Source organism: Chelon labrosus, assembly GCF_963514085.1.
Source record: "Chelon labrosus genome assembly, chromosome: 11".
Classification (NCBI taxonomy): Eukaryota; Metazoa; Chordata; class Actinopteri; order Mugiliformes; family Mugilidae; genus Chelon; species Chelon labrosus.
The window spans coordinates 4,831,350-4,855,348 of record NC_140344.1 but is presented as its reverse complement, the minus strand read 5'-3'; the positions used below and the strand labels follow the sequence as shown (position 1 = coordinate 4,855,348).

The 23,999-nt window shown below is 41.0% G+C and overlaps 2 protein-coding genes across 4 annotated transcripts; one reads left to right on the top strand and one right to left on the bottom strand.

The window, feature by feature from the left end:
- Positions 1-59: 59 nt before the first annotated feature.
- On the bottom strand, positions 60-9,166 carry cpa5 (carboxypeptidase A5). Of its 2 annotated transcripts, XM_084554967.1 has the most exons (12): positions 8,645-9,166; positions 7,022-7,218; positions 6,002-6,083; positions 5,728-5,862; positions 5,497-5,601; positions 4,845-4,946; positions 4,606-4,707; positions 4,404-4,514; positions 4,113-4,203; positions 3,100-3,299; positions 2,904-2,988; positions 60-2,356 (listed from the first exon to the last, which is right to left on the bottom strand). In XM_084554967.1, the coding sequence occupies exons 2-12, from the start codon at positions 7,084-7,086 to the stop codon at positions 2,169-2,171; spliced, it is 1,266 nt and encodes a 421-aa protein (XP_084411093.1). In that variant the 5' UTR covers positions 7,087-7,218; positions 8,645-9,166; the 3' UTR covers positions 60-2,168. The 2 variants fall into 2 exon arrangements, with proteins under 2 accessions (XP_084411093.1, XP_084411092.1); XM_084554966.1 differs by having other exon boundaries at positions 7,022-9,166.
- Positions 9,167-9,506: 340 nt separating this feature from the next.
- tes (testis derived transcript (3 LIM domains)) lies at positions 9,507-23,210 on the top strand. 2 transcript variants are annotated; one of them, XM_084554881.1, is made up of 7 exons: positions 9,507-10,300; positions 14,272-14,357; positions 16,101-16,659; positions 17,122-17,709; positions 20,080-20,295; positions 20,434-20,592; positions 22,005-23,210. In XM_084554881.1, exons 1-7 carry the CDS (start codon positions 10,274-10,276, stop codon positions 22,194-22,196), a joined length of 1,827 nt encoding a protein of 608 aa, XP_084411007.1. In that variant the 5' UTR covers positions 9,507-10,273; the 3' UTR covers positions 22,197-23,210. The 2 variants fall into 2 exon arrangements, with proteins under 2 accessions (XP_084411007.1, XP_084411006.1); XM_084554880.1 differs by lacking the exon at positions 9,507-10,300 and having other exon boundaries at positions 13,944-14,357.
- The last annotated feature ends 789 nt before the right edge of the window (positions 23,211-23,999 follow it).

The following is a 23,999-nucleotide window of genomic DNA, read 5'->3' as shown; positions in this document are numbered from 1 at the left end:
ATTAAGCACACCAGAAAACCTCTCTTTTTAGACTCAGACTCAGTTATCTAAGTTGTAAATACTTTTCTTTTAAAGATCAGAAACTGAAATCTTATTTTGAAAGCAGTTACAGCTCTGGAGCTAATTCTTCAACATTTTTTTTCCACCTGGTTTCGGGCAGTGTATCCCATTCTTCCTGGCAGACTTTTTCAAGTGACATCAGTTTGTATGGGGGCGATCTAAGCTCCCATCATCAGTTCTCTCTACAGATACGGCCCTGTCATGAGACTGAAGGTCTCCAAGCTTTCTGTATTTGGCTGTATTCACCATTCTTTCGGTTCCTTCCTGACCAGTCTCCCTGTCTGTGTTGCTGAGAAGCATATTACATGCTTCACTGTAAAGGTGGTATTAACAAAGAGATGACAATTACCTGGTGTTTTCTAGACATAGTGCCTGGAGTGCTGCCTAAAGTGTATGGTTTTTCATCATACTTTCAATGTCCTTGTTTATGGTGATATATTTGCCATTTATTTGAAGCTCTGTTAAAGTGACTAACTGTTCATTTACTCAATTTTGACAGTCAACGAAGAGCTCTAACATCCCCAAACATGATACCATTTTCGTTTTATCTCAGCTTTCTACACAGAGCTCCGTTAACATCTGTCCCCAAAATGTTTCACCCCCATTCACACCTTGAGTCTGGAGAGTTTCTAGCTTTTAACAGCTAACCACTAATTGTGAAAAAAAGGATACCAACATCCTCTAATTGCAGGTGAGTAACAGGTCATTAACAGACCTGTCACCTGCGACCTCAAGTGTGCACCAGTCACAGATGTTAAAAACCCTCCCTAAAATGTCTGTACTTGCATGTTAAGCTGCTCACTTGTGCCTCAAATTGCCCCCCGGGGACAAATAAAGTTCTCTGAATCTGAATCTGAATCTACCAGTCATTCAACTGAAAAAGCCACTTGGATAAAAGGTGTGGTAATGTAAACTGTAAACTAACCTCAGTGATTTTGTGGAACCTAGTTGGAGCAGGTGTACTCCCATCCCCGCTGTTTCCAAAGGCAAAAGGCAGTCAGAGATCAGTTTTTTTTTTATTTATTTATCACTGGTACAACCAACCAACTGTTTGGCAAGGCCTTATTATCTTAAATGGGTCTCAAGTGTTTACAGTGTTGCAGTATTTGCAGTACACGTGAACGTTTTCCACAAACGTGGTTGGTGAGAACACCAGTGTGTAGAACAAACATACAGAGCAAGGTTTCTGCACATGTCCAATCATTTTTGTTGCAGTAATCATTTCTAATAAGGAAACATCAGAGGATATCCAGTAATGACCTTTTGCTTGGTCATTACATTTTGCTTTCTTTCTTTCATTCTTTCTTTCTTTCAAATAAGAAGCTACAGCCCTCAGCTGCATAACTTATAGGAAGCCATAGTGAGATTTAGAAATGCTACATGTTGGATACTACCTCTGAAATGTGCTAGGCTGTTTGGTTATGTAAGCTAAACAGTACTTCCTGTTTATCATAAGGGTACTAAATGAGAATGGCACTAGTATTCTGCAATTAAATAAGTATACTTCAAAAAACATTCATGGGGGTGTCATCAGTGACAATAATGCTCTTATTTTTTTAGTTTTCCCCAGTACAGTATGGTTTTGGTGATTCTGTTGTCGGTTGTTTTCATTTGACCTAACGTTGTAACACTGTATTTTGTCACAGTGCCTCAGTTCCTCTTTCCTTTTATGTTGCGTGAGCAGCCACGCTTTCTCAGGACAATAAAAGAAATGAGAAAGAGCCGAGAAGAGGCACAACAGTGTAATGATGGCAAGTGATTGATTAGTATCATTTGGGATAAAGTCCTGTTCTGAATTTAAGAAGGATTCCTACTGCGTGACATGAAAGTTGTTTCCGCTTGTTCTCTGTTACAGCTGAAGCAGCACTGCCATATGAGAGCTATAAAATACATAAAAACATTCTTGTGTGCGTGATCTTGGAAACATGCTCAGAATAAAAACCCAAAAAAGCCTCAGCGGTTGTGTTTGCATGTTTATTTGCTTGTCTGCGGTTCTCGGGAAGTCAACAGAGTCACAGAGTGTGACAGCGAGAGTTATTTTAGCCTGGAACACTTTAAAGGTGACACTTGCCAACAGTGAGGTCTCCACACACACACACACACACACACTAGTATGGGTTCTTGAAGGTGTGATCCATGATGGCCATGAGAGCCAGCCAGGTCTCCTGGGCGGTGGGGATGATCTGCTTGGCAGGCAGGGTGAAGCCGTAGCGGCCGGTGTCCCTCAGCTCGAAGGTGTAAGAGTACTTGATACCCTGGTTGTAGGTCCAGTCAACGGTGCTGCCGCTGGCTTGGTCTACAATTGAAACAGGCATCGTTAGAAACAGGTAGCAGCCACAACACTGTCAAACAGTCAAGAGCCTGACCCTCTTTTTTAATCCAATTTATATTTTACACTGCTGTTAATTTACTCTAATTGAAAATAATTCCAGCCTGCAAGCTGTAATATCTTGAATTGAAACAATCCACTGTACATGAAGTGGTGATTTTAAGAAGCAGGCATTTCATTGACTTAATAATACCAAAAACTTTACTGAATATATGATATGTCAAACTGCAAAGAGAAAAGTAACCACAGTGAAATAATTTCCCTATTAGAGAATAGAACTTTCTCGCTTTATGGTGAACCATAGATGAAGGCTCAATGGTATTAGGCAGCAGACTAGATTCATGAGCTGTTATTCATACTTATTCCACATAAAACAGTATAAATTGATGTGTTTTTTTTACTATGTTTATCTTTACTCATACAATAATGAACATAAAAGTGAAATAAAGAGGACTGATTTAATACTATAAAGTATCAATGAGTCTGTACTGTGGGCAGTGTTTTAGAAACTTACAGATGGTGCTGATGATGCTGCCGTATGTGTACTTGGTGCCGTACAGGGAGGCCAGGTCAGTGATGGCTTTCTCAGCCAGACTGTGCTGGAGAAAAAGATTACCATGATACATGTTGATGTTGCATGTTCTCGCTTAGTTTTGGACATAAAATATATATATATATGTATATTCAAAGTCAGAGAGTGCTTTTTGTACCAGCTCAGCATGATCTGGGGCTGCAGTATAGGTGTAACCGTAGGGGTACAGGAGCATCTGAGAGTAGGCGTGGATGGAGATGAAGGCCTTGATGTTGCTGTGGGACTTCACAAAGTCAACAATGGACTTGACCTCAGACTCGGAGTGAGGACTGGGTCCAAAGTAGGTCTCTGAGCAGGGGTTGTTACTGGCACCAGCTCCTATATATCAGTATGACAAATACAGACAAACACATGCCACATTAAAAAAAAAAACAACCTAAAACTTCTGATTTAGTAGGTAAAATAAGCATAAGTAATACTAATAATGCAGCACAGTGGTGTAGTGGATAGCACTGGTGCCCGCTTGAGTTTTCTGCAGCTTTCTCCAAAGACATGTTTGTTAGGTTAGCTGGTGAAACTAAACTGCCCGTAGGTGTGCATGGGCATATGAATGGTTGTTTGTCTTTCTGTGTTAGCCCTGCCATAAACTGGCAACCTGTCCTGGTTGTACCCTGCCTCTCACCCAGGGGTGTAGATCCGATGTCAGGATTGGGGGGGACACAAAAGTGATTTTTGTTTTTTGTCGGTATGCAACTCGTACCATGGCACCATACCAATCATTTCTTTTTAGATGTGAATGTAAAATGTGAAGAATGTGAAGTCTGAAAATACATTTGTTCAATTTCGAATAATTTTTATTGGGGGGGACAATTCATGTTTTTCACAAATTGGGGGGGACATGTCCCCCCCATCCCCCCCGGGATCTGCACCCATGCTCTCACCCTATGATAGCTGGCCCCACCTCGCAACTTCCTCGAAGATAAGTTATATTATAATGAATGGTCATTTGGCGCCCCCTGGTGGTCGCATCAACAGTGGCTTTGTGGCAGTAATGATGAATGCTTAAAATCTCTATGATGTAACTTTAAATATAGGTTAATCAGAAAATGTTAACAATCTTTCTATAATGCTGCCCTGTCATCAGTCTACATGTCAAGTTTTAGCACATTTCAGCAACAAAAATGACATCACCTCCAAAACCGGCATCCCAGTTTCTGTTGGGATCGACTCCAACGCAGGTAGAGCCGGGGTTGGGCTTCCTGGTCTTACGCCACATACGGTTCTGAAAACATCACCATAATTTCTTAATTCTTCACATTTAGATTTTCCCTTCTATCCATGTAATTCTGGTTGTGTTTAGTTTCTTGGACCTATTATTTGCTGGAATAACAAATTTAGGTTTGTTGAAGAATTTTAAGTGTAGCATGAATGAAAGTCATGAACGAAACACCTGAATATGACTAAACATTGGGACTGACTCACGGTGGTATGGGTGTAGTAGAATCCATCAGGGTTGGTCACAATCTCCAGGAAGATGTCCATGTTGTCGAGGATGGCAGTGATGGCAGGGTCATGTCCATAGTCAGTCACAATCTGATGACAAAAAAATGCATGTTAGAGCTCAGAGGCTGCATATACGAAGAAGAATCAAACAACGTCGACCATGTCACGACAATCAAAGCACCTTCTTGGCAAACCAGGTGCCGCTGGCCTGAGTGACCCACTCTCTGGAGTGGATACCTGTGTCGATCCAGATGGCGGGACGGTTGGTTCCACCAGTGCTGAACTGAGACACAGGAAAGGAAAAAGTGAATAAGCAGCATCGAGAGGAAATGTCTTAATCAAAATGCAGATTTAGTCATTCTTCATAAAGCAGACGTCAAAATCTTCATTACCTGGACTCAACTTGTTTCTTTTTCTTACCTTGAGAACATTCAGGGGACGGCCCTGGTAGCTCTGACCGATCACTATCTTGCTGACCAAGCTGGGATTCTCAGCCACCAGCATGTCCTGGAAACTGTAGATCTGAAACAAAGACAAAATCCTACTCTTAATACACACGAAACATAAGGCAGTTCTATAGCACAGCCTGATCTTGAATGAGGTTTAAATGTGTTTTTGTCAAAGTTATTTTAGGATGCAACAGTTAAGTGTTTTATTGGTATAGATAATGATGGTGAGTTTGCAAGTAAAGTGCGTTTATTAGATACTAAACAACTGTGCAACTAATTTACAGTTGCCGTAAGGCTCATTAACTATGTTCTACATGCACTATTGTATTTATGTAGTGGGTATGGATCACATCACCAGATGCTTCTCGAGTCATTAGAATAAAGAAGCCAATCTTTTTTTTAAAACTCTGGATGTTTAACCGATGTACTCAGTTTGACAAGAAGGTTTGTGAGTTGTTACGGCAAACTGATTGGGTTTGTTCACAATAGTAAGACGGGAAGATCTTAAGATTTAACTGCAGATCATTTCAAAGGGCCTGCTTACTTTGTTGAATAAAGTCAAAAGTAACTATTTAAGTACGAAGATAAAACTTGTTCTTGGCAGAGTAAATGTGTGCACTAACCTCACTGAGGGTGTGATAGTTGGCGTAGTCGTAGCTATCAGTGGTTCTGGGCGCAGCAAAACGAGCAGCAGACTCCATCTCCTCCCGCTCCATGTCCAGCATCGCCTGCAAGAAAATAACATCATTCACACTTAAGCTGCACATTAACAGATTATTTTTATATTAGATATATAAAATTAAATTAAATTAAAAAAAAATATATATATATAAACTTTTAAAGCGATATCCTACCTGCAGATCTTCAATCATGATGGAGTACTCGATGTTCTGGGTCTCGAGGTACATTTTGACAGACTGCAGGCCGTGGAAGGGAACCCTGACATCCACGGGAGAGCCCGCAAGAGTCAATCCCCTCCAAAAGTCCAGCTGAACGGACACAAATATCACACAGAACATGTTTTCTTTCAGGGGGAATAAAAAGCAAAAAAAAAAATAATAATAATCATTCCTGAATATGTGCTCTCTGGACTGTGTTCTAAATGTATATCACTGAGTAATAATTTACCTCAAACTGTGCCATCTCCTCCAAGTCCTTGATAAGAGACAACTGGACATCATCCTTGGGAATAATTCGAAGGACTTGATGTCTGCGAAAAGAGAACTGCAGCATTTCACAACCTTTTACTCAATTCAGGTTCCTTTTGCTGGCTTTGTAAAGTTCCTAAGAAAAATTAACAACCTTTGTGTTTATTGTGAAAGTGTTGCGGTTTAGGCGTCGGAACCAGCTTGTATTGGGAGGCAACAACTGGATCCATTCACAATTTCGTAATGATAGTTTTAGGAGCTCCAGACATGAAGGTGCTACAGAGACGACTTATGTCCACAGAAGGACCACAGGAATTTCTCCAGGCAATTGTGTGTTCCCCAAGGGTTTATGCTTGGCACACTACTTTTTTTAATCTATATATGTTGCCATTTCATGGTGCTATCATTGAGCTACAGCGTACCTTTACATAATGTTACGCAACATTAGTATTAGCTGCTAATGATGCGGAATGTGTACGTGTACGGAAACATATTGACGAGAGAGATCACATTTTAAGGCTCACTCTGCATTCAGTAATCAGTCAAGATTCGAGATTTGTGAGTTTGAGAGATTATGGGCGTCAAGCAGCTTCATCTGAAAATAAAGGACCCTCCATTTGAACCCTTCCTTCTACTTTATGGGGCTCATTGTCACACACAAGAACACTGCCCTGTGTGATATATATTGTATGCTGTATGATTTAGCCTTTTCTGCTCTATTTTGACTGCATGTTGAATAAAAAATTAGTGATTCAATCAAAGAATGATGATTAATAAGTATTATTATGGGCTGGGGTTCCATTCATAATGATAACATTTCCAGGATAGGTTCCAATAACACAAGACTTTGTGGGTCGCACCTGCTGACAAAATCTATTCATGGGTTCTTTCTTAAAGCATCCTCACCTTATTCATAGAATTCCAAACCTCTGCACAGTGCTATGTATACAATCCATTATCCCTCTACTCAGCAGTGAGATGTTTTGTCAGGCCCACTTACCCCTCGAATGTCTCCTTGCCGAGAACGGCCACGAACAGCGCGGCGAATGCGAGCAGCCCCCTCATAATGTCCAACGGTGTGAACCTAACGGGGACGATCTCAGGCTTTTATGGCTGAAGGTGTCAGGTCACGTGTCCAAACCACGACCTTGCTTAAGGAGATAGTTTGTCACCGGCTGGTTCTGTTCACATGCAAGTCTGGAGACAACAGACCAAAGGTTGCATCATAGATGTTTTTGACATACTGTTCAATATACCCTGAAAGAAAGGTTGTTCAAGGTAGGGTGTGTTAAGTTTTGGTTCTATCTGTAACACCGTTACAAAATCCAGCCTCTTTCCTCATTCAGCTTCACAACATATAGAAACGACTCAAATAAAGACATGACATACACCAAACTAATGAGACAATTTCAATGCTCTTTTCATCTTTCACTTATGCTTTGTATAAAATGTTGCAGCCAGAATACTGTGAATGCTAAATTAAGTACTTTTACCATGATATGAAGTAGAAAAAAAAGCTAGAAGCAGAGAATGATTGATCATTTTGTTTGGCAAATTATTTGTGCTGTCTGTCCACTGTCTAATTCCTGTTCAGTGACTTGATCAGTTTTGTAATCAGCACTCGTAGGGAAGTCAACTTGCTATTCAAAGGAAATAAAAAGTTCACCACATTGAAGATATAGTCTAATAAAAACCCGTTTTTGTTGCTGTAATTTAAAATACTTACTTGCAACATGCAAAATAAGCCTATTTGCTTTCTTGACAGAAAAGTTGGGAACAGTGAGCTATGTGTGTTTTGTTGTTCATGTCATTTGAGTTTGATATACATTCTGCAGTCTTACAGCTGTATTCTGTCACTGTGTTCTTGTCAGCCTTTATGCTGCGTGAATATTTTTCACGTGTTGAATAGAAGAATCATTAAGAGGAAATAAGACAATAAAAGAGCAGACCTGAACTTTATTTCTCTCCGAGTTCGCATAAAGAGCTGATCTAAATTCTTTTTACAGCTAAAGATGGAAGTTTATTGCGCAACGTCAAGCCGGGACCGTCCACAGTCTTTTACAGCTTCCTCTTTGGTACTGCTGGGGCATCGCCTCAGTCAGGCAGCATCTCATTCTAAATTCAAACCAGCTGTCTGGGACACATGTACTGTGACCTCCACAAGAAACCCTCCAAAACATGAGTAAGCCTATGTTGTCAGAGTGCAAAACTTCACATCTGGTGTTTCAGAAGAAGAGATTCACCAACAAACGCCTGTGCTAACAAACCTGCCTCAATGCGCTTAACATTAATATCTAGCTTTTGCCTTCTTCCTCTAAAATGGTCACATTTTAGTGGATATAGTTGAGAATGTTCAAATATTGACCCTGTTGTTCACCAGATAACATTTTCAGAACTTCTGACTCATTTTTATGTCCTTCTAAGTATCAAATAGACATTTCATCTTGGAATAAGTTCACACCAGTTCACAGGATAGCACAGTATCAATCCTTGACATTACATACTAATGCGACCTCCTCCCAGAGTACTAGTCCCAGTCTTATGCAACTGAGCAGATAATTTCAGCACAGAGGAAAAGTAAAGAGTGGCGTGGAAAACACCTGCAGGTGTCACAGAGACTTACAGTAAAGCAGAAAGTGTGCTAGGTCCACATCCATGTATCCTGCTGAAGTTTTCCTGAGCAAGACACTGAGCTCCTACGGCTCACTTTAGGCATCACAGAGGCAATCAGGTGCGTACACAAACCATGAAAGTTACAGATGGGTCAAAAGTCTGTTTAGTTCACCGTGACACCACAGTTTTAAAAAACCTCCTTCTCTTTTCTGCTACCATATAAAGTCAGGACCGGAATTGCTGCATGAGCATGTCAGAAATAAAAAGTGTGAAAAGTGTATTCATGAGAAACAATCTCTTTGAATCATGAAGCTTTATCAAGTCTGCAGTCACAGTCATGCTGTTGAACTTGAGTCTAAAAATGCATTTTAAGTCATCCCTATTTTGGTATTCTATTTCAGGGTCACATGAAGCGACTGCCATGCCTTTTCTTAAACATTTGCAGCTATGCATTTTGCAGGTTCATAAAACACGAGTTTTGGATAAAGCAGATGACTACATCTACTGAAACACTGACAGGGTCATAGGCATACCAGACAACCTAGATCACACATTACAGTGAAAACTGCACACACACCCCTCAAACTCATAGATAACACCATAGATGCCCTGTTAGGGTGTGACAGCCTTGTTTCCTTTAAAAAGACCGACAGCACTACAAACAGGAAGCTGCTAACCACCATAGTTTCCTGTCACTGAGGCAACACTGCAGCTGTTTGAAACGCATTTCAGTATAAACCACGAACAGCACATCCCATAACAAACAAAGCTGTGGTCTGTGGTTGTACGTGAGCTCTGGGACGTATACTACTTTTTTTTTTTTTTTTTTAATGTAGGCTATATACTATCATATTATTTAATACAAAGGCAAATTCCAACTCATCAGTTAGTTCTAATTTCTTTTTCTTTTACAATGTGCCGCAAGATGAAGACCGAAAACATGTGATTTTTTTATTTATTTTTTGGGGGGAGAAAAAACTGCAAATGCAGGACAAGAGCTAGAGCAGGTTGAATCTGTCAAACAGAATCGTATCCTTTGTTACGTTGAGGACAAGCCCCCGCTGTTCACTGGTTGGCTGTCCTGCGGACAAGTTCCCATTTACTCTATCCTATTGGTTGAGAGGAATATCTATCAAAGCGGAAGTCCTCCTCTTCAACATACGGTAAAAAGTGAACGGGACCTCCAGAGTGAAAGCCAGGTCAAGCTGGAAAGAGGAAGCGAGAATCTTCCCGGAAGTAAAGTAATGCAACACAATCGTGTTTATGTTTTATTTTTTAATCATTTTTGACAAAGGTGCTGCATTCATATGTTAGGTGCCATAATATAGGATACATCAGATAATAAGCTAATAAGTTGAAACGAATGGAACTGGAAAGAAAAAAAAAAAGAAGGAAATTAATACCACGCCCCATAAACGTAATCATTTTACTTTGAAACGTCTAACCGGAAATGGAACTTGCTTCTGACAAACTTGATAGTACGTGCCGAACAGGAGCAGGACCTCCCAAAGCAGAGCAGTGAGGGAAGTGGGGCTCGTTTAATTTTCCTGGTCCTTTGTATTGTCAGTATTTGTATTTGACAGCTCGTTCAGAAGAAGCCCCTTCAGACGGAGTCATTTTCGCGCCGAATAACACAAAAATGGAAATAGAGAAGGAAGTGAAGAAGGTAAGATTTCCACCCGGCGCTGTCGGTGCGTGCCTCGCGCTGACCAGGGAACGCCCTGAAAGGTGTGCCGAGCCCTGCGCAGGTGGCGACAAAAGTTTCTGTATCGAGGCTCGCTTAAATGTTTGGCTTTGGGGTTTTATTCTGAAAGCGTCTCGGGGTCATACTTTTGTACTTCCATTGATAAAATGTGAATTATCATCGCTAAAACACACAATGACTCAAAGCTTAGCTCATACTATTATTAGGAAGTTCTTGTCAGTCGAGCCCTTTCCTTTCAGAACGGTTACTTCCCCATCAAGAACATGTTCCCGTCTTAAGGAGCTCCACGAAGTTTTAATTGTATGACCCAATCCACGAGCTCTGTAAAACTTTCGCTGTTATTTGTCAAATAATATAAGCCATTGCTAAATTCGGCTGTTTTTCAAGAAACTTTAGATGTTCTAATACAGTTTATTTCAGTATTAGTGCGCATTCAACAGCTCTAGTGGGTCCTTCAGTGGGTGAAATCGAAGTTGTAGTTAACTGACTCATGAGTAGATGTTGTTAAATGCTGATTTCGATAGCTGCCTGACTCAGAGACCTACTCTCAGTGGAACCTCAGGGAACTTTCACACCCAGGACGAGGTTCCGAAACCAGGAACGTGCCTGGCAGCAGCGGAGTTCCTGGCTGTTATTCACCAGGATAGAAGATACTCTGTGTGTGATAGAGCTTATAAGCAAGGTGATGCAGAATGAGAAGACACCTCATACAGCTGCACTACTTGTTCGCATTCATTGGAGTCCTTGTACAGTTTCTATTCCTTTGTCTTAGTCACTGCATTACTGATGGTGTTCAGAAATTTGCTTATGAACTCTTCTGTTTTTGTACAAGACTACAGACATGTGCATCTGCCCGTTAAGCAAACTAGTGTTAAAATGTGGTGAGAAGGTTAGGAAAAAAGCTGCCAGTAATTAAGTGTTGGTAAATCTCCCATGGGTCCTTGCAGAGATGCCGCAGCAGTAGAAGGGAGGAACAGATTGTGACGTGTTTGGCAGCAAAGCTTCAGCAGTGGTCGTGTAACGCAGCAAAAAGTTTGTGCTGTGCATCAAACATCAGTATGTTTTCAGCCTGACTCATGTAAAACAGAGTTTGTTAAAATGGGATCAGGCACACGATGACACCCATGCTACATGTTTGGCATGAACCCCAAATAATAATACATTTTCTACCCAATGTGTCTCACTGGGTATGATATTCTTTTTTTGCAGTTAGTTTTCTTTTTGTTGTGGGACAGGGATCTTCAACAGAAAGCATGTTTTAGCTAGAGTGAAGGAATTCATCAACCTGTAAGAAAGCCAAAGTTGATCACATGGCTGGCTGGCTGGCTGCGCATTCCTGTTTTCTGATCAGTGAGAACTGCTGTTGCTAACGACATAAACGCCATTAAAGGAAAGCAAAGTCAGAAAGCATGTACACTTACTTGCCAGTTCATTAAGAACAAATGAATGCATTCGACAGTCTTGCCCTAAGTCCCCCTTCATGTTCAGTTTATGTTGAGCGTCAGAAAGATGGTAATTCAACAGGATGTAGTTTGTGGTGCTTTTGAACTGGATGTAATTAAACACTGAAGTGTTTCTGTTATTTAGCCTAGCCCAATGAGGCTGTCAAATTAATAGAAACATGTGTCAGCACAACACAATACAATTCAATAGTACTACAATCAACAGCTCTCAGTAATATGAAACAAATGCTGAATACCATAATCTTCAGTGAGCTAAGATTAAGTGGACTGTTATAGAATGCCTTTGTTTTCACTAGTGTCCATAATGAATTGGCAAGTAAGCTTCTGCTGAAATGTGGGTCTGAGCAGCTGGATGACCCAGACAGACCCAGTCTGACATCTGCTTTTAATCCCAGGAGGAGTTAAGTCAGCTGCGGCTGCTGTCTGCTTGAGGTGACATATTAGCATTGTCTCTTCCTTAGTCACAAAAGTGTTTTGGTAATAGTATTCTCAATTAAGCTCTTGTACTGAGTTGGTAAGTCTCAACTGAGTCTCACCTCAGTTGGTGTTATTACCTCTTGAACTTTTAGATCACAATTAAAGCTTCCATAGACTTTTTTTGTAATAGATATTGTAAGAGATATGAGTGACCTCTGAGTATGTTTAAAGCCAGTAGAGAATTTTGAGTTATGAGCTGGAAAGCAGTCAAGCAAGTCACCTGTTAAGCAAATTAAATCAAAATTTGAATTTACAGTATTCAAATATGATTCAGTAATAGTTCTGTGAAATAAAATAGAATAAAGCAAATACAGTAAACTGTAATATTTAGTTTTATTTTAACATGTGATTTGGCTTCTTGTCGCTGCTGCAGGTCATGGCCTAATAGCTGGTGGCTAGCTGAAGTTAAACGAATATGACTCATCAGACCTGAACCATAAACTGTGTCTGAAGAGAGTTGTCACCAGAATGAATCACCCTCCAGCCTTAGTCATAAGTCACAGACTCACTTACAACTGCTAATGCAAATGGTGCAACTGTGTTCCGAGGAAATGTACACACATTAATGGACCTTAGCCAAAAACGGCCAGTCGTCCTCGCCAGGCCTGAGATAAATATTTAGCCTTCTACAAGTTCTACACTTTGCTTAGTTTACTTTAAATCCCAACAATGGACGTTTGCATCTGACGTATTGTAGCTGATGCTTTAGCTGGTGCCAGAAAACGAACACACACAATTATTGCAGATCTCATACTTCGAGTTCTCATATATCTGAGGATGAATGTGCCATCATTTCCTAGAAATCAGCACAGCATCACAGGATGAACCAAGCAAGGATGTGAAGTTAAGCACTTAAGACCTGCACAGATTTCTCATGCTGTTTACTTTTTAAGTCAAAGGGTACAGAGCCACGCAAGGGAGAGAATAGACCTTACAAAAAAGAAAAAAAGGTGATGTACTTATGCAAGATTTGGCAAAGTACATCCATCAGTACCATTGAAGCTGGCTAATATTCCATTATTGATGTTTCCATAGGAAGTAAATTGACCAAAAACCCTTTATGAGATAATAGTTCCAGATTTCAGTCCATTTCTTTTTCTGAATATGCTCGTGTAGTATTTAGGCAGCATTTATGTAAAGTTACAACATTTATTTGAGAAATGTAGTTAACACTATTGTTAGGTGTTGGGTCGCATTTCCAAGCAAGAACTGTTATTCTGGACTTAACAAATTTAGGACATTATCATCATATCCTGGACAAATATTATTTCTAGTCTTAATTTTTTTTCCCAGTCCAGTTTGACAGTTTATTCCTAAAACTGTGCTGCCTGAAAAAGTGAAAGAGAGCTTGACAGAGACTTACTGATGTGTTTGACTCTTTTAACTTCCATCGCAAATCATGTTGCTACAATTTATTCTTCTTGTGCTCCTAAACACCTCCCAGGAGAGGAAAAACTGTGCCATGAAGGCAGCACCATTAAAAACAAGAGTTACTGTCTGCATTCCTCAGCAGTGAGCATCTTTTGGGTCAAAAACATCTCTCTTAACAGCATGGGTTCCTGCTGAGATCCAACCAGAGATTCAGCATCAATGAATAGTTGACCATATATGGTCAGAAACTGCTGTAATGGCTTAAGGTTTTTGACACTGAAGCCAAGGAAAAGGTTGTAGATGTTAAAAGAGAGAAAAGCAACTGGCATAATTAGAAATATTTCTAAAATGGTACTCTAGGAACCAATCAGAGGGCTTACAATCAACACATTTATCCTGAATAGTGCAAAATGTCTTGAAGAGTGTTATTTCTTTCCTGTGAGTTGTGTGCAAGAGATACTATCCTGTTAACAGGAGTCATTATTTCCCATAGTACCACTCTTATCAGAGAGTTGGAGTAGGTCGTCTTACGTATTTCCACAATCGAATGCTTGTCTCATGTTTGGTAAAAAGAAAAACTGTGATGGCATTTCTGACCTCCATCGTGTGTTGTGTTTACAGATGACTCTCGGCCACGAGTTTGGCGCTGGAGCGGCTTGTTTGAAATGCAAGGACAAGTGCGAGGGCTTTGAGTTGCATTTCTGGAGGTTTGTACAGTTTCCCTCTACAGCATCACAATTTCACAGTTTCACTCTGGGCTTTCCATGTCTACACTAGTGCCATATATTGTAGGTAATTAAGAGTAAATCAGGGATCTCTTGAGCAAAACACTGAACCCTAAGGGAAGATACTTATGTCAGGCTCAAACCGCAGGAGATTTGGCCCAATTTATCCCTCCCGCAACGGTAAGCATGTAAGCGCTTGAGGCTAATGTTGACTAGCACTCTACTGATGACAGATATTACAACTGTTAAATGCTCCTTGATCTGACAATAATCTAAATAATATCCTATAGTAATTTCCAAATCTTGTGTGTCCAAGTTTGAGATGAGAGACAAATGTGTCATGCAACCTAAAATAAATTCTGAAAGACAGATTTTATATTACATAGAAACATGACTACAGGTTGTACAGTATATAAGCATGCACCAACACAGTCATTCAGAAATGTGTGCTTATTCATTATGTGTTTCTTGCACTAAAAAATAAGAATGAATTCATTTATGCAGTCTTGTCAGTAACAGCATTTTCTCATTTCATAATACTCCAAAAGCAGCAGGAGTCATCAGACTAATAGGAACATGTTGTTCCTGAGAACAGACGCTGCTTATGTATGTCCCATTGACTCATTAGGAACAAAAAGTGATGTTTTGGGTGAAATTGGGCCAGTGAGTATTGGTCTGGTTGAGGCTGAGAGTAAGGATTGACTTTTCAAGGTGAGCTCTGGTCCTGATTCTAAAAGCAACCGCAATTAGGAAGTTAAAACTGCCATGCAAGACATATATTAGAGTTTTGGGTTGGCAGCCTGCTATAGCCATACATCTACAAATCCACTGTAAGGTCACTGCTTATAACGGTACAGCATTCCTGGCTGCACGTCAGACATTTAAGAACTCTGACCGCTACCACAAACCCATGGTGTGCCTTTGTGCTGGTGCTGTTGTCTGCATCATGGCACCTGGCGCTGTCTTCAGGAAAACTAGCCATGTGTATATAATTGTCATATTCCAAACTTTTTTTCAAATAAGAGCACACATTGTGACTGACATGCACAGAAGGGGAACCATAGGAAGTGAAGCAATTGTGACTGTGCTGCATATTTTAAAATAACACTGATAAATATCTGTCTTATTAATATAAGCACAATGCAAAGCAAAGATGCTTTTCTATTGGTCCCTTAGACACAAGGTTATTGTTTCAACATGACAAATTTGAAGAAGTGGCTTTTACAAAATAAGAAAGGTATCTTTACCTTTTCAAAAGCAATTACGTGGCATACTTAAAATTACATTTCCAAAATATAAATGCCACCATTGTTATGGTTTTTACTCGCCTTAGAAATAAACTTTACACAACTGAAAGTACTTTTCTCCATCATGCTTGAAACCTGAGGGCTGCTCAGGCTCGAGCATGCCTTGTAGTCATTAATTATGTCACAGCTGGTACAGGCTGAGGTTGGCCTCTGCAGATATGGAAGTTGTGTTGAGGCCTGTTAAAAGTGCAGATGTGTGAATTTTACTCTGAGCTTGTTGTGTTAGTAGAGAAGGAAATGGAGATGAATTCAAGACATTTTTAAGTAACAACAATAATATACAGTTAGAGAAAAAATAGATTATTTCACATTAAATCAACATCACCTTTACATGCATGAAAAGAGTATGGAAAAATATTTGATAATCCTATAACTGAGTGAACTGTCCTAAATGTTTTCCCGTCACCCTCTTTTGCAGAAAAATCTGCCGGAACTGCAAATGTGGCCTTACGGAGCACAATGTGTCAATGAACTCGGAGGAGAACAAGAAGGTAGGCAAGCTGTTCGAGGACACCAAGTACACCGGTCTCATCGCTAAGTTGAAGACGGACGGCATCCCAGGATCCCGAGGCAACATGGTGACCATCACTCTGCCCAGCTCTGCCACTGCTTACACAATACCACCCAGTGCCTCCTCCACTGTTGTGGCCCCGTCTGCCACAGCTGGCTCTGTACATCCTGCTGGAGCCTCAGCAGGCTCAGCACCTGGCCAGGGCCAGGGCCAGGGCCAGGGCCAGGGCCAGGGCCAGGGTCTGGGCCAGGGCCAGGGCCAGGGTCTGGGCCAGGGCCAGGGCCAGGGCCAGGGCTTGGGCCAGGGCCAACCTCAGCCTGTACCAGCCAGTGTCGCACCAGTCAAGGCTAACAAAATGCCGGTTGCTGTCAGTGCCACATCAGCCAGTGTGGTACCAGTCCCCAAAGACGTACCAATGAAGACTGTGACCTATGACTGGGCACCACCGGTGGCAAATAAGTACATGGTAAGATTTCAGATTCAAATTTTTTTTAGTTCCTATTCTATAGGAATAGAGACAACTATCTGGATCTGGCGATGGATTCAATCCTTAGCTGAGTTGTCTCACCATTGCCAATTATTTTTGGGAGGGGGTTAGATATATTCCATATATCTCACTAACTTATTTGTTAAGGAAATGCAACAAGAATTGTGGGAACTGGCAACATCTGTCACCACCTCATTAATCTTCTGCTTGGAGTTAACTTACCCAGTATTTCAAACTATGGCCTTTGTTTAGTCTAGTGCTGTATCTGTAGGATCCCTGTTTTGCTTGTCTCCCCTCCAGCAGACAAGACAGTTTCCCTACACTCTCTTTGTGATTGGTCCATAAATAGTGTCTCTCTACTCCACTCATCTCTGTCCTTCACATATCTTTCTTTATTCCATCTGGGCTGTCATGAAATTAAATATTTTCTATGCCTTCTAGGCGGTGCGTTACATTGAGCTGCTCCCACCAGAAAAGCGTCCAGTGGCTGGTTCAGAAGGAGCTGCTTATCGTCGGCAGCAGATGGCTCGTCAGCTGCCTGAGCACGACCAAGACCCGTCCAAGTGCCATGAGCTGAGCCCCGCAGAGGTCAAGCAAATGCAGCAGTACGTTCGCAAGTACAAGGACGAGGCCCTGGGGGTCGGAGATGTCTTGCTGCCTGAAGAGATGGCCGTGGTTCAGGCAGGAGGGAAGGGTGGAGATGGTGTTGGGGCTGGAGGAACACCTGCTGCAGGAGGGGCTGCGTTTGGACCTGGGGGTGGTAGTGCTGCTGCTGCTGCTGGGGCTGGTAGTGGAGTTGGAGGGGCTGGATATAACCCAGCGGTTGGGGTTGCTGGAGCTGGTTCTGTAACGGGGGTTGCGGTCCCTGGTGCTGGGGGCGGAGTTGGTGGTGCTGGATCACTTTCAGGGTCTGGGATTGGACCGTCTGCTGGTTATGGACCAGCTGGAGGAGCAATGGGTACTGCTGCCACTGCTGGAGCCATGACCATCCCTGGAGCTCAGCAAGCTGGACTACCTCAACAAAACTTTGTAAGAAGTTTTCATTTATCTTTTATATATTTATCTATTATGAGCTAATGGGTCATCATTCCGTGAGTCACTGTCACTGTCCTGATCATGTGGTCTACACTAACATCCAGGCCAAGGAAAACAGTTTAAAATATTATCTCATTGATAAAATAATATTTTATAATAGTGTTGGTTGGCGTTGGACCGCCTTTAGCTTTGATTACAGCATGCATTTGCTGTGGCATTGTTTCGATAAGCTTCTCCAATGTCACAAGATTTATTTCCATCCAGTGTTGCATTAATTTTTTTTACCAAGATCTTGTATTGATGATGGGAGAGTCTGACCACTGCACATAGCCTTCTCCAGCACATCCCAAAGATTCTCAATGGGGTTAAGGTCTGGACTCTGGGGTGGCCAATCCATGTGTGAAAATGATGTCTCATGCTCCCTGAACCACTCTTTCCCAATTTGAGCCAGATGAATCCTGGCATTGTCATCTTGGAAAAAATCCATTGATGGAATAACCTGGTCATTCAGTATAGTCAGGTAGTCAGCTGACCTCATTCTTTGGGCACATAATGTTGCTGAACCTAGACCTGAGCAACTGCAGCAACCCCAGATCATAGCACTGCCCCCACAGGCTTGTACAGTAGGCACTAGGCATGATGGGTGCATCACTTCATCCGCCTCTCTTCTTACCCTGATGCCCCCCTCACTCTGGAACAGGGTAAATCTGGACTCATCAGACCACATTCCATTGCTCCAGAGTCCAGTCTTTATGCTCCCTAGCAAATTGAAGCCTTTTTTTTCCAGCTAGCCTCACTGATTAGTGGTTTTCTTAAGGCTACACAGCTGTTCAGTCCCAATCCCTTAAGTTCCATACATAGCCCTGAGTTCTGATGTTGGGTTTTCTTCGATTTGATTTCACCAAATGTTTAAGTGATAGCCGATCACTATCAATCAGGATTTTTTTCTGACCACATTTCTTCTTCCAAGACCATGGTTCCCCATCATCCTTCCAGTTTTTAATAATGCTTTGGACAGGTCTTAGCAATTACTTCAATCTCCTTATAAGTTTTCTCTGCTTGATGCGTGCCAATGATTTGACCCTTCTCAAACAGACTAAAATATTTTCCGCGACCCTAGGATGTGTCTTTCAACGTAGTTGGTCAGCTATAACTGAGTAGATAGAAGGGTGAAATATTAAATAATAAAGGGAGCTCCCTACCCCTTAGTGAAGAGACACATTCAGGCTTGGGAAGTTTCATTTAACAAGACTGGGAATCCCTCCAATCTCCAGGGTGACCTCACTGTAATATAATACAATTCTAGGCTCTAGGCAACATTTGTACATAAACAATGTACTGTTTTATTGTTAACACTCAGCTTTGGCTACAATCTGCATAATTTCCTTGGGCACATGGTGATCTGTTCATGAGAGATTGTTACTTTAGTGAGATGCACCAGGATATTGATACTGGCTGACAATAGTTTTGACCTATTCATAGACAGAACACTAGATGGAGCCATAATACCAACTCTTCTCCAACCTTCCATAAATTAGTCTCAGATTGATTCCCAGTGCAGTGCTGAGTCACAACTAAAGTTTTCCCATTACCATGTGCTGTTTAATTCTTCCTGTGGGGAATCTTATGATTTATTCCTGCTTTTAGTTCTAATATGATTAATGTATTTGTCAACACCATTGGTGTGAAACTTTACATTTTCTAATTTTTTTCTTCCTAATTCTGTCTTATTTTTCTTCTTTCTTTTTTATCTTCTGTCCTTATGTTTTTCACTCTCTTTTTATCCCCCTCTTAATTCCTCACAGTATCCATGACTGCACAGTGTCTCTCCTCACCGACTTATCTCTCCTTTCACTCAACAGCAGCCATATCATTTTAATTAAATTCACTAGGGTCAGGTCATGGCGTGCTCCTGTGTTGTAAAGGGAAATTCCACAGACTTTCGGCCCTCAAATGTGTCATTTTCTCCCATTCAGAAAGTACAGTGATCAAAGGGAAAAAGTTCAAATGCGTCTGTTGTCAGATCAAAAGACTTTGCAATGGACTCACAGAGAGGGATAATACGCTTTGTGTTAAACTATTGAGAAGTCCTGGAAGTGCATAACAACTGTTTGTTAGTATTAAATGGGCAGTAAGAAACCTATTCAGGACAGGATGTACTGCATCAGTCTGGTCCTGACACAATGTTGTTTTACTCATGAACATAATCGTATTCATTTGGGCTCTTAGTTTATGACATTTTATGTCATAGTGTAAATAAGCACTTGGCAACTCATGCATTTTACATCACTTGTTAATGTTGGTAATAAAAGTTAGGATCAACTTTTAGAATCAACCTTCTGTTCTTCTCTTTTTTCCATCAAGTCATGCCATCACTGCCAGCAACCCATGCGTCAGGGTGAGCCAGCAGTCTATGCTGAGCGGGCCGGCTATGACAAGCTGTGGCACCCAGCATGCTTTGTGTGCTGTACCTGCAACGAATTGCTGGTGGACATGATCTACTTCTGGAAGAAAGGCAACATGTACTGCGGGCGCCACTATGGAGACAGTGAAAAGCCACGATGTGGAGGCTGTGATGAGGTGAGAGAATATGTCATACATATTTGGATTTTGGAGGTTGTGTTAAAATAAAATGATTCACATGCATCCATAATTTCATGCCCTAGTTGAGAGTGTGAAAGCGGCATTCAGTTTATATTCTGACACGTCTGTCCACAGCTGATCTTCAGTAATGAGTATACTCAGGCTGAGGGCCAGAACTGGCATCTGAAGCACTTCTGCTGTTTCGACTGTGACTGCATCCTGGCTGGAGAGACGTATGTTATGGAGAAAGACAAGCCCGTCTGCACACCCTGCTACATGAAAAACTATGCTGTGGTAAGAGTTTTTCTCTGGGTTTTCTGATTCTGTTTCAATATACTTATGAGTCTAAAAACTATTCATGGTGTAGTCTTTTAACAAGAGCTCAAATCAACAAAAATCTGATGTATTTTAGACTATTTTGCACTATTAGCACTATTTTCTATTTTAGACTGCAGAATAAGTTACCTGTTGGTACCTACCAACAGTAGTAGGAGGAGGAGACATTCATTTACAGGCTGCAGAAAAGAGTGCTTCAGTCGTATGTAAAGAGAAGAGTGCAGTTTGATTTTAGATTTGAAATTATTAGGTAAAAAAATATACAAAATTATGATATGATATGAAGTCAGATGCTTGAAGTAACAAAGCCATCAATTTTCACTCTACTGTTAACATACTTTTGGAGGACGCTGTAGCAGACCTAATACAAACACGTTACTCATTAGTCAAAGCAGGATTCCTATGAGTTGCAGGTTGTCAGCCTTGGAATAAAAGGTTTCACACAACAGACTTCTAAGACGGATTTATAAGAGAATGGCTATAAGTGAACACTGTCCACCCAAAGCCAAGAATGTGAAGCACTCAGCATGAGTTTATCCAACATGATCCTCAACAAAGCTACTGTTTTTATTTTACTTCATACTTGCCTTCACTTGTATACATTCAGAAAGTATTGGAAGTATTAAGAAGTCTTTAAAGGTAGTTGTACCAATGTGCTACCAACGAACCGAAGAAAGTTAAGCCAACACAGAAGATAAATGCTTTTTAATGTTTTAGTTGTTGATGGGCCAAAGGGAGGAAAACACTGTCCAGTAAAATGGACTTGTAGATAAATAAAAGGAAAACTGGAAACTTTGACCTCCACAGTGAGGATCCGGTTGATATGAGTGGCATTTTGCTGGCGTGACTGTGAAAGTGATCATAAGCTATGGCCTGCGCAGTTAGTTATCTTAACATCTAATTTAACACCTTTGGAGTTGATGTATTACAGTTTGTACTGAGTTTGTACTGAAGGAACAGCCGGTACTCTCCACCTCCATCATCAACACACCAAATGAGGAAATGTCTTTTGGAAGAATGGCATTCTAACTCTGGAGTAGATTTCCAGGCTCTTAACTACTGGAATGCATTTGGCTTTCAAAGAAGAAAAATAACCAACACACCAAACACTTGTAACACTTCTGTGTAAACAGTTTTGACCCACAGTTTTTACATTTCTGACCACACCGTGCCTGTTTACTGGATATTCTTACATGCAGTGTGTAGTGGAGCTTGATGGAACTTTTCTACAAAGAAAAGATATACTTGAACATAAAGGAGCAGTTGGAGTACCAATATAAAAATGAATGGTGAAGCATCCAGAGATGTGAAACATCTCAGTAAAAAGAAGATTATGTGACTTGACATCATTATTTCATCTCTCTTCCCAGAAATGCTCAGCGTGCCAGACTGCCGTGGAGCCCGAGGCCCAGAGGGTTTCCTACGGCGAGCATCACTGGCATGCCGAGCCACAGTGCTTCAAGTGCTCCGGCTGCTCCAAGTGCTTGATAGGCCAACGCTTCATGGCAGTGCAGAACTTCCTCTTCTGCTCTGTGGAGTGCAAGAAGAAAACCATGGCTTAGAGAACCAAAACAACTCCCTCGTCTTCTCCATGACCACTAGTGAATCCAGGAAGTGTTCAGTTGAAACTAAACTCAGAGCAGAGAAAACGAACACTGCTACATCTCCAAATGGGTACAGATGTTTTGTGGTTATGTTAGCATAAAATAAAGTGCCTAATATCTGTAAAATAGAGTTCTGCAGTACCAGAGAATCAGTCTGAGTACTTGTTTGTGTTTGGGAGACCACAGCACGGCTCCATCTTGAAGTTTCAGATAGGATGACTCCCGAACATCTACTGTCCAATTTAGTATACAGCCTTACTTTTTTGGTTGCTTTTCTTGCGCTGTTTGAATTTACAGATGAGATTACTGTTAGTGGTATTTGTGTTGTTCCAAACTTAAATAACCTACTGTTGATTTTTGACTGTTGACTTTTCATTTAGTGCTTCCTTCAAGCAAAAAAAAACTACTGATCTTCTCTATGCAGTTATATTAGCCAGGTAAGAGGTTGACTGAATTGAAATGATATTATTTGGTGAAGTCAGTGACTGAAAGGATATTGGCCCACTAGCATATACTGTGTGCACATGTGTTATTGGATACTTGCCTGTAATGTTGTATTGTAGTACACTGTAGTATTTAAGGGAACAAATCAATGCAAACAGATTCTAGTATTAAAGGCCAAAATGAACCCTCTCACATATGTATGGATGTGGTTAAAACCGGTTGGCAGAACTCAGTGGGCTGCAATGCTAACATGATCTTTGCAAATATATGGGTTCTGTATTGGACTGCATTCGCTTTGAGAAACAGGCCTCTTGACTTGAGTATAAGAATCGATGAATGGAAAAGATTTCAAGTTAAATAAAAATCTAGTTGGTGTAAATGAAAACAGAAAGCCTAAACGACTAATACAAATGGACTGTATTTCTATGTATTCTGATTTAAGCACTTAGAAGTCACGTAAGTCTCCCTTGTGTTACTCACAGGACCCCGGATGACGCATAATACGGTTTTGCAATAAACTGCACTTTAAAAATCCACTGATTTCAGGAATTTGTCAGTCAGCGATGGCAACACTCGTCAACATCAACATAACATCACTGCTGTTGTTACTGGTGCCTGAACAGACCTCCTCTCAGGGCTGGTTTGTGTACAGATTGTTTGACACGGCGGTGTCTTACTTGGTTTTACAGCCATGGCAGCAGTGGAACAAGCTTGCTCTTTGAATGATGCTGCAATAATCTGGCAGTATATGCTACTGCATTCTGAAGATAGGTCTGCTTCCACTGTTTTACAACCAACATTTGGTATTAACATTTATGACGTCCATGAAATATTTCAATGAAACAGCCCATCAGGCCAGAATCCAAACCAGCAGGGGACAACTTGAACCCAGACATCATTAAGGTTATGTACAGGAATGCTTTTCATCTTAAGACATTGTCTTCTGTAAAAGAGGGGTCGGTAGAGTTTAATGTGGTGACTTCATGTACTTCCCAACCCCTTTTTTCAAAGTGAACAGATCTAACTAAAAACACCTGTGTGGATATGCTAATAAAGATCTAAGTGGTGTTATAACTTAGACTACACATGTACAGTATACTATTCACCATAGTATACAGGCTGTAACCAGCAGTGTACATGAATGTTGTGAACATTGTGCAAGAAAAAATCCAGCTGACAACAATTAAACTGAAACTCTAACTTCCCTGTTTCTACGTCCTGAAGGTGAAGTGTAGTCATTAGCTCTAATTGTCAGCGCAGCTCACTTTGACTCCCGAAGGACCCTCGTCTCTCTCTCTCTCTCTGACGCATCACCTG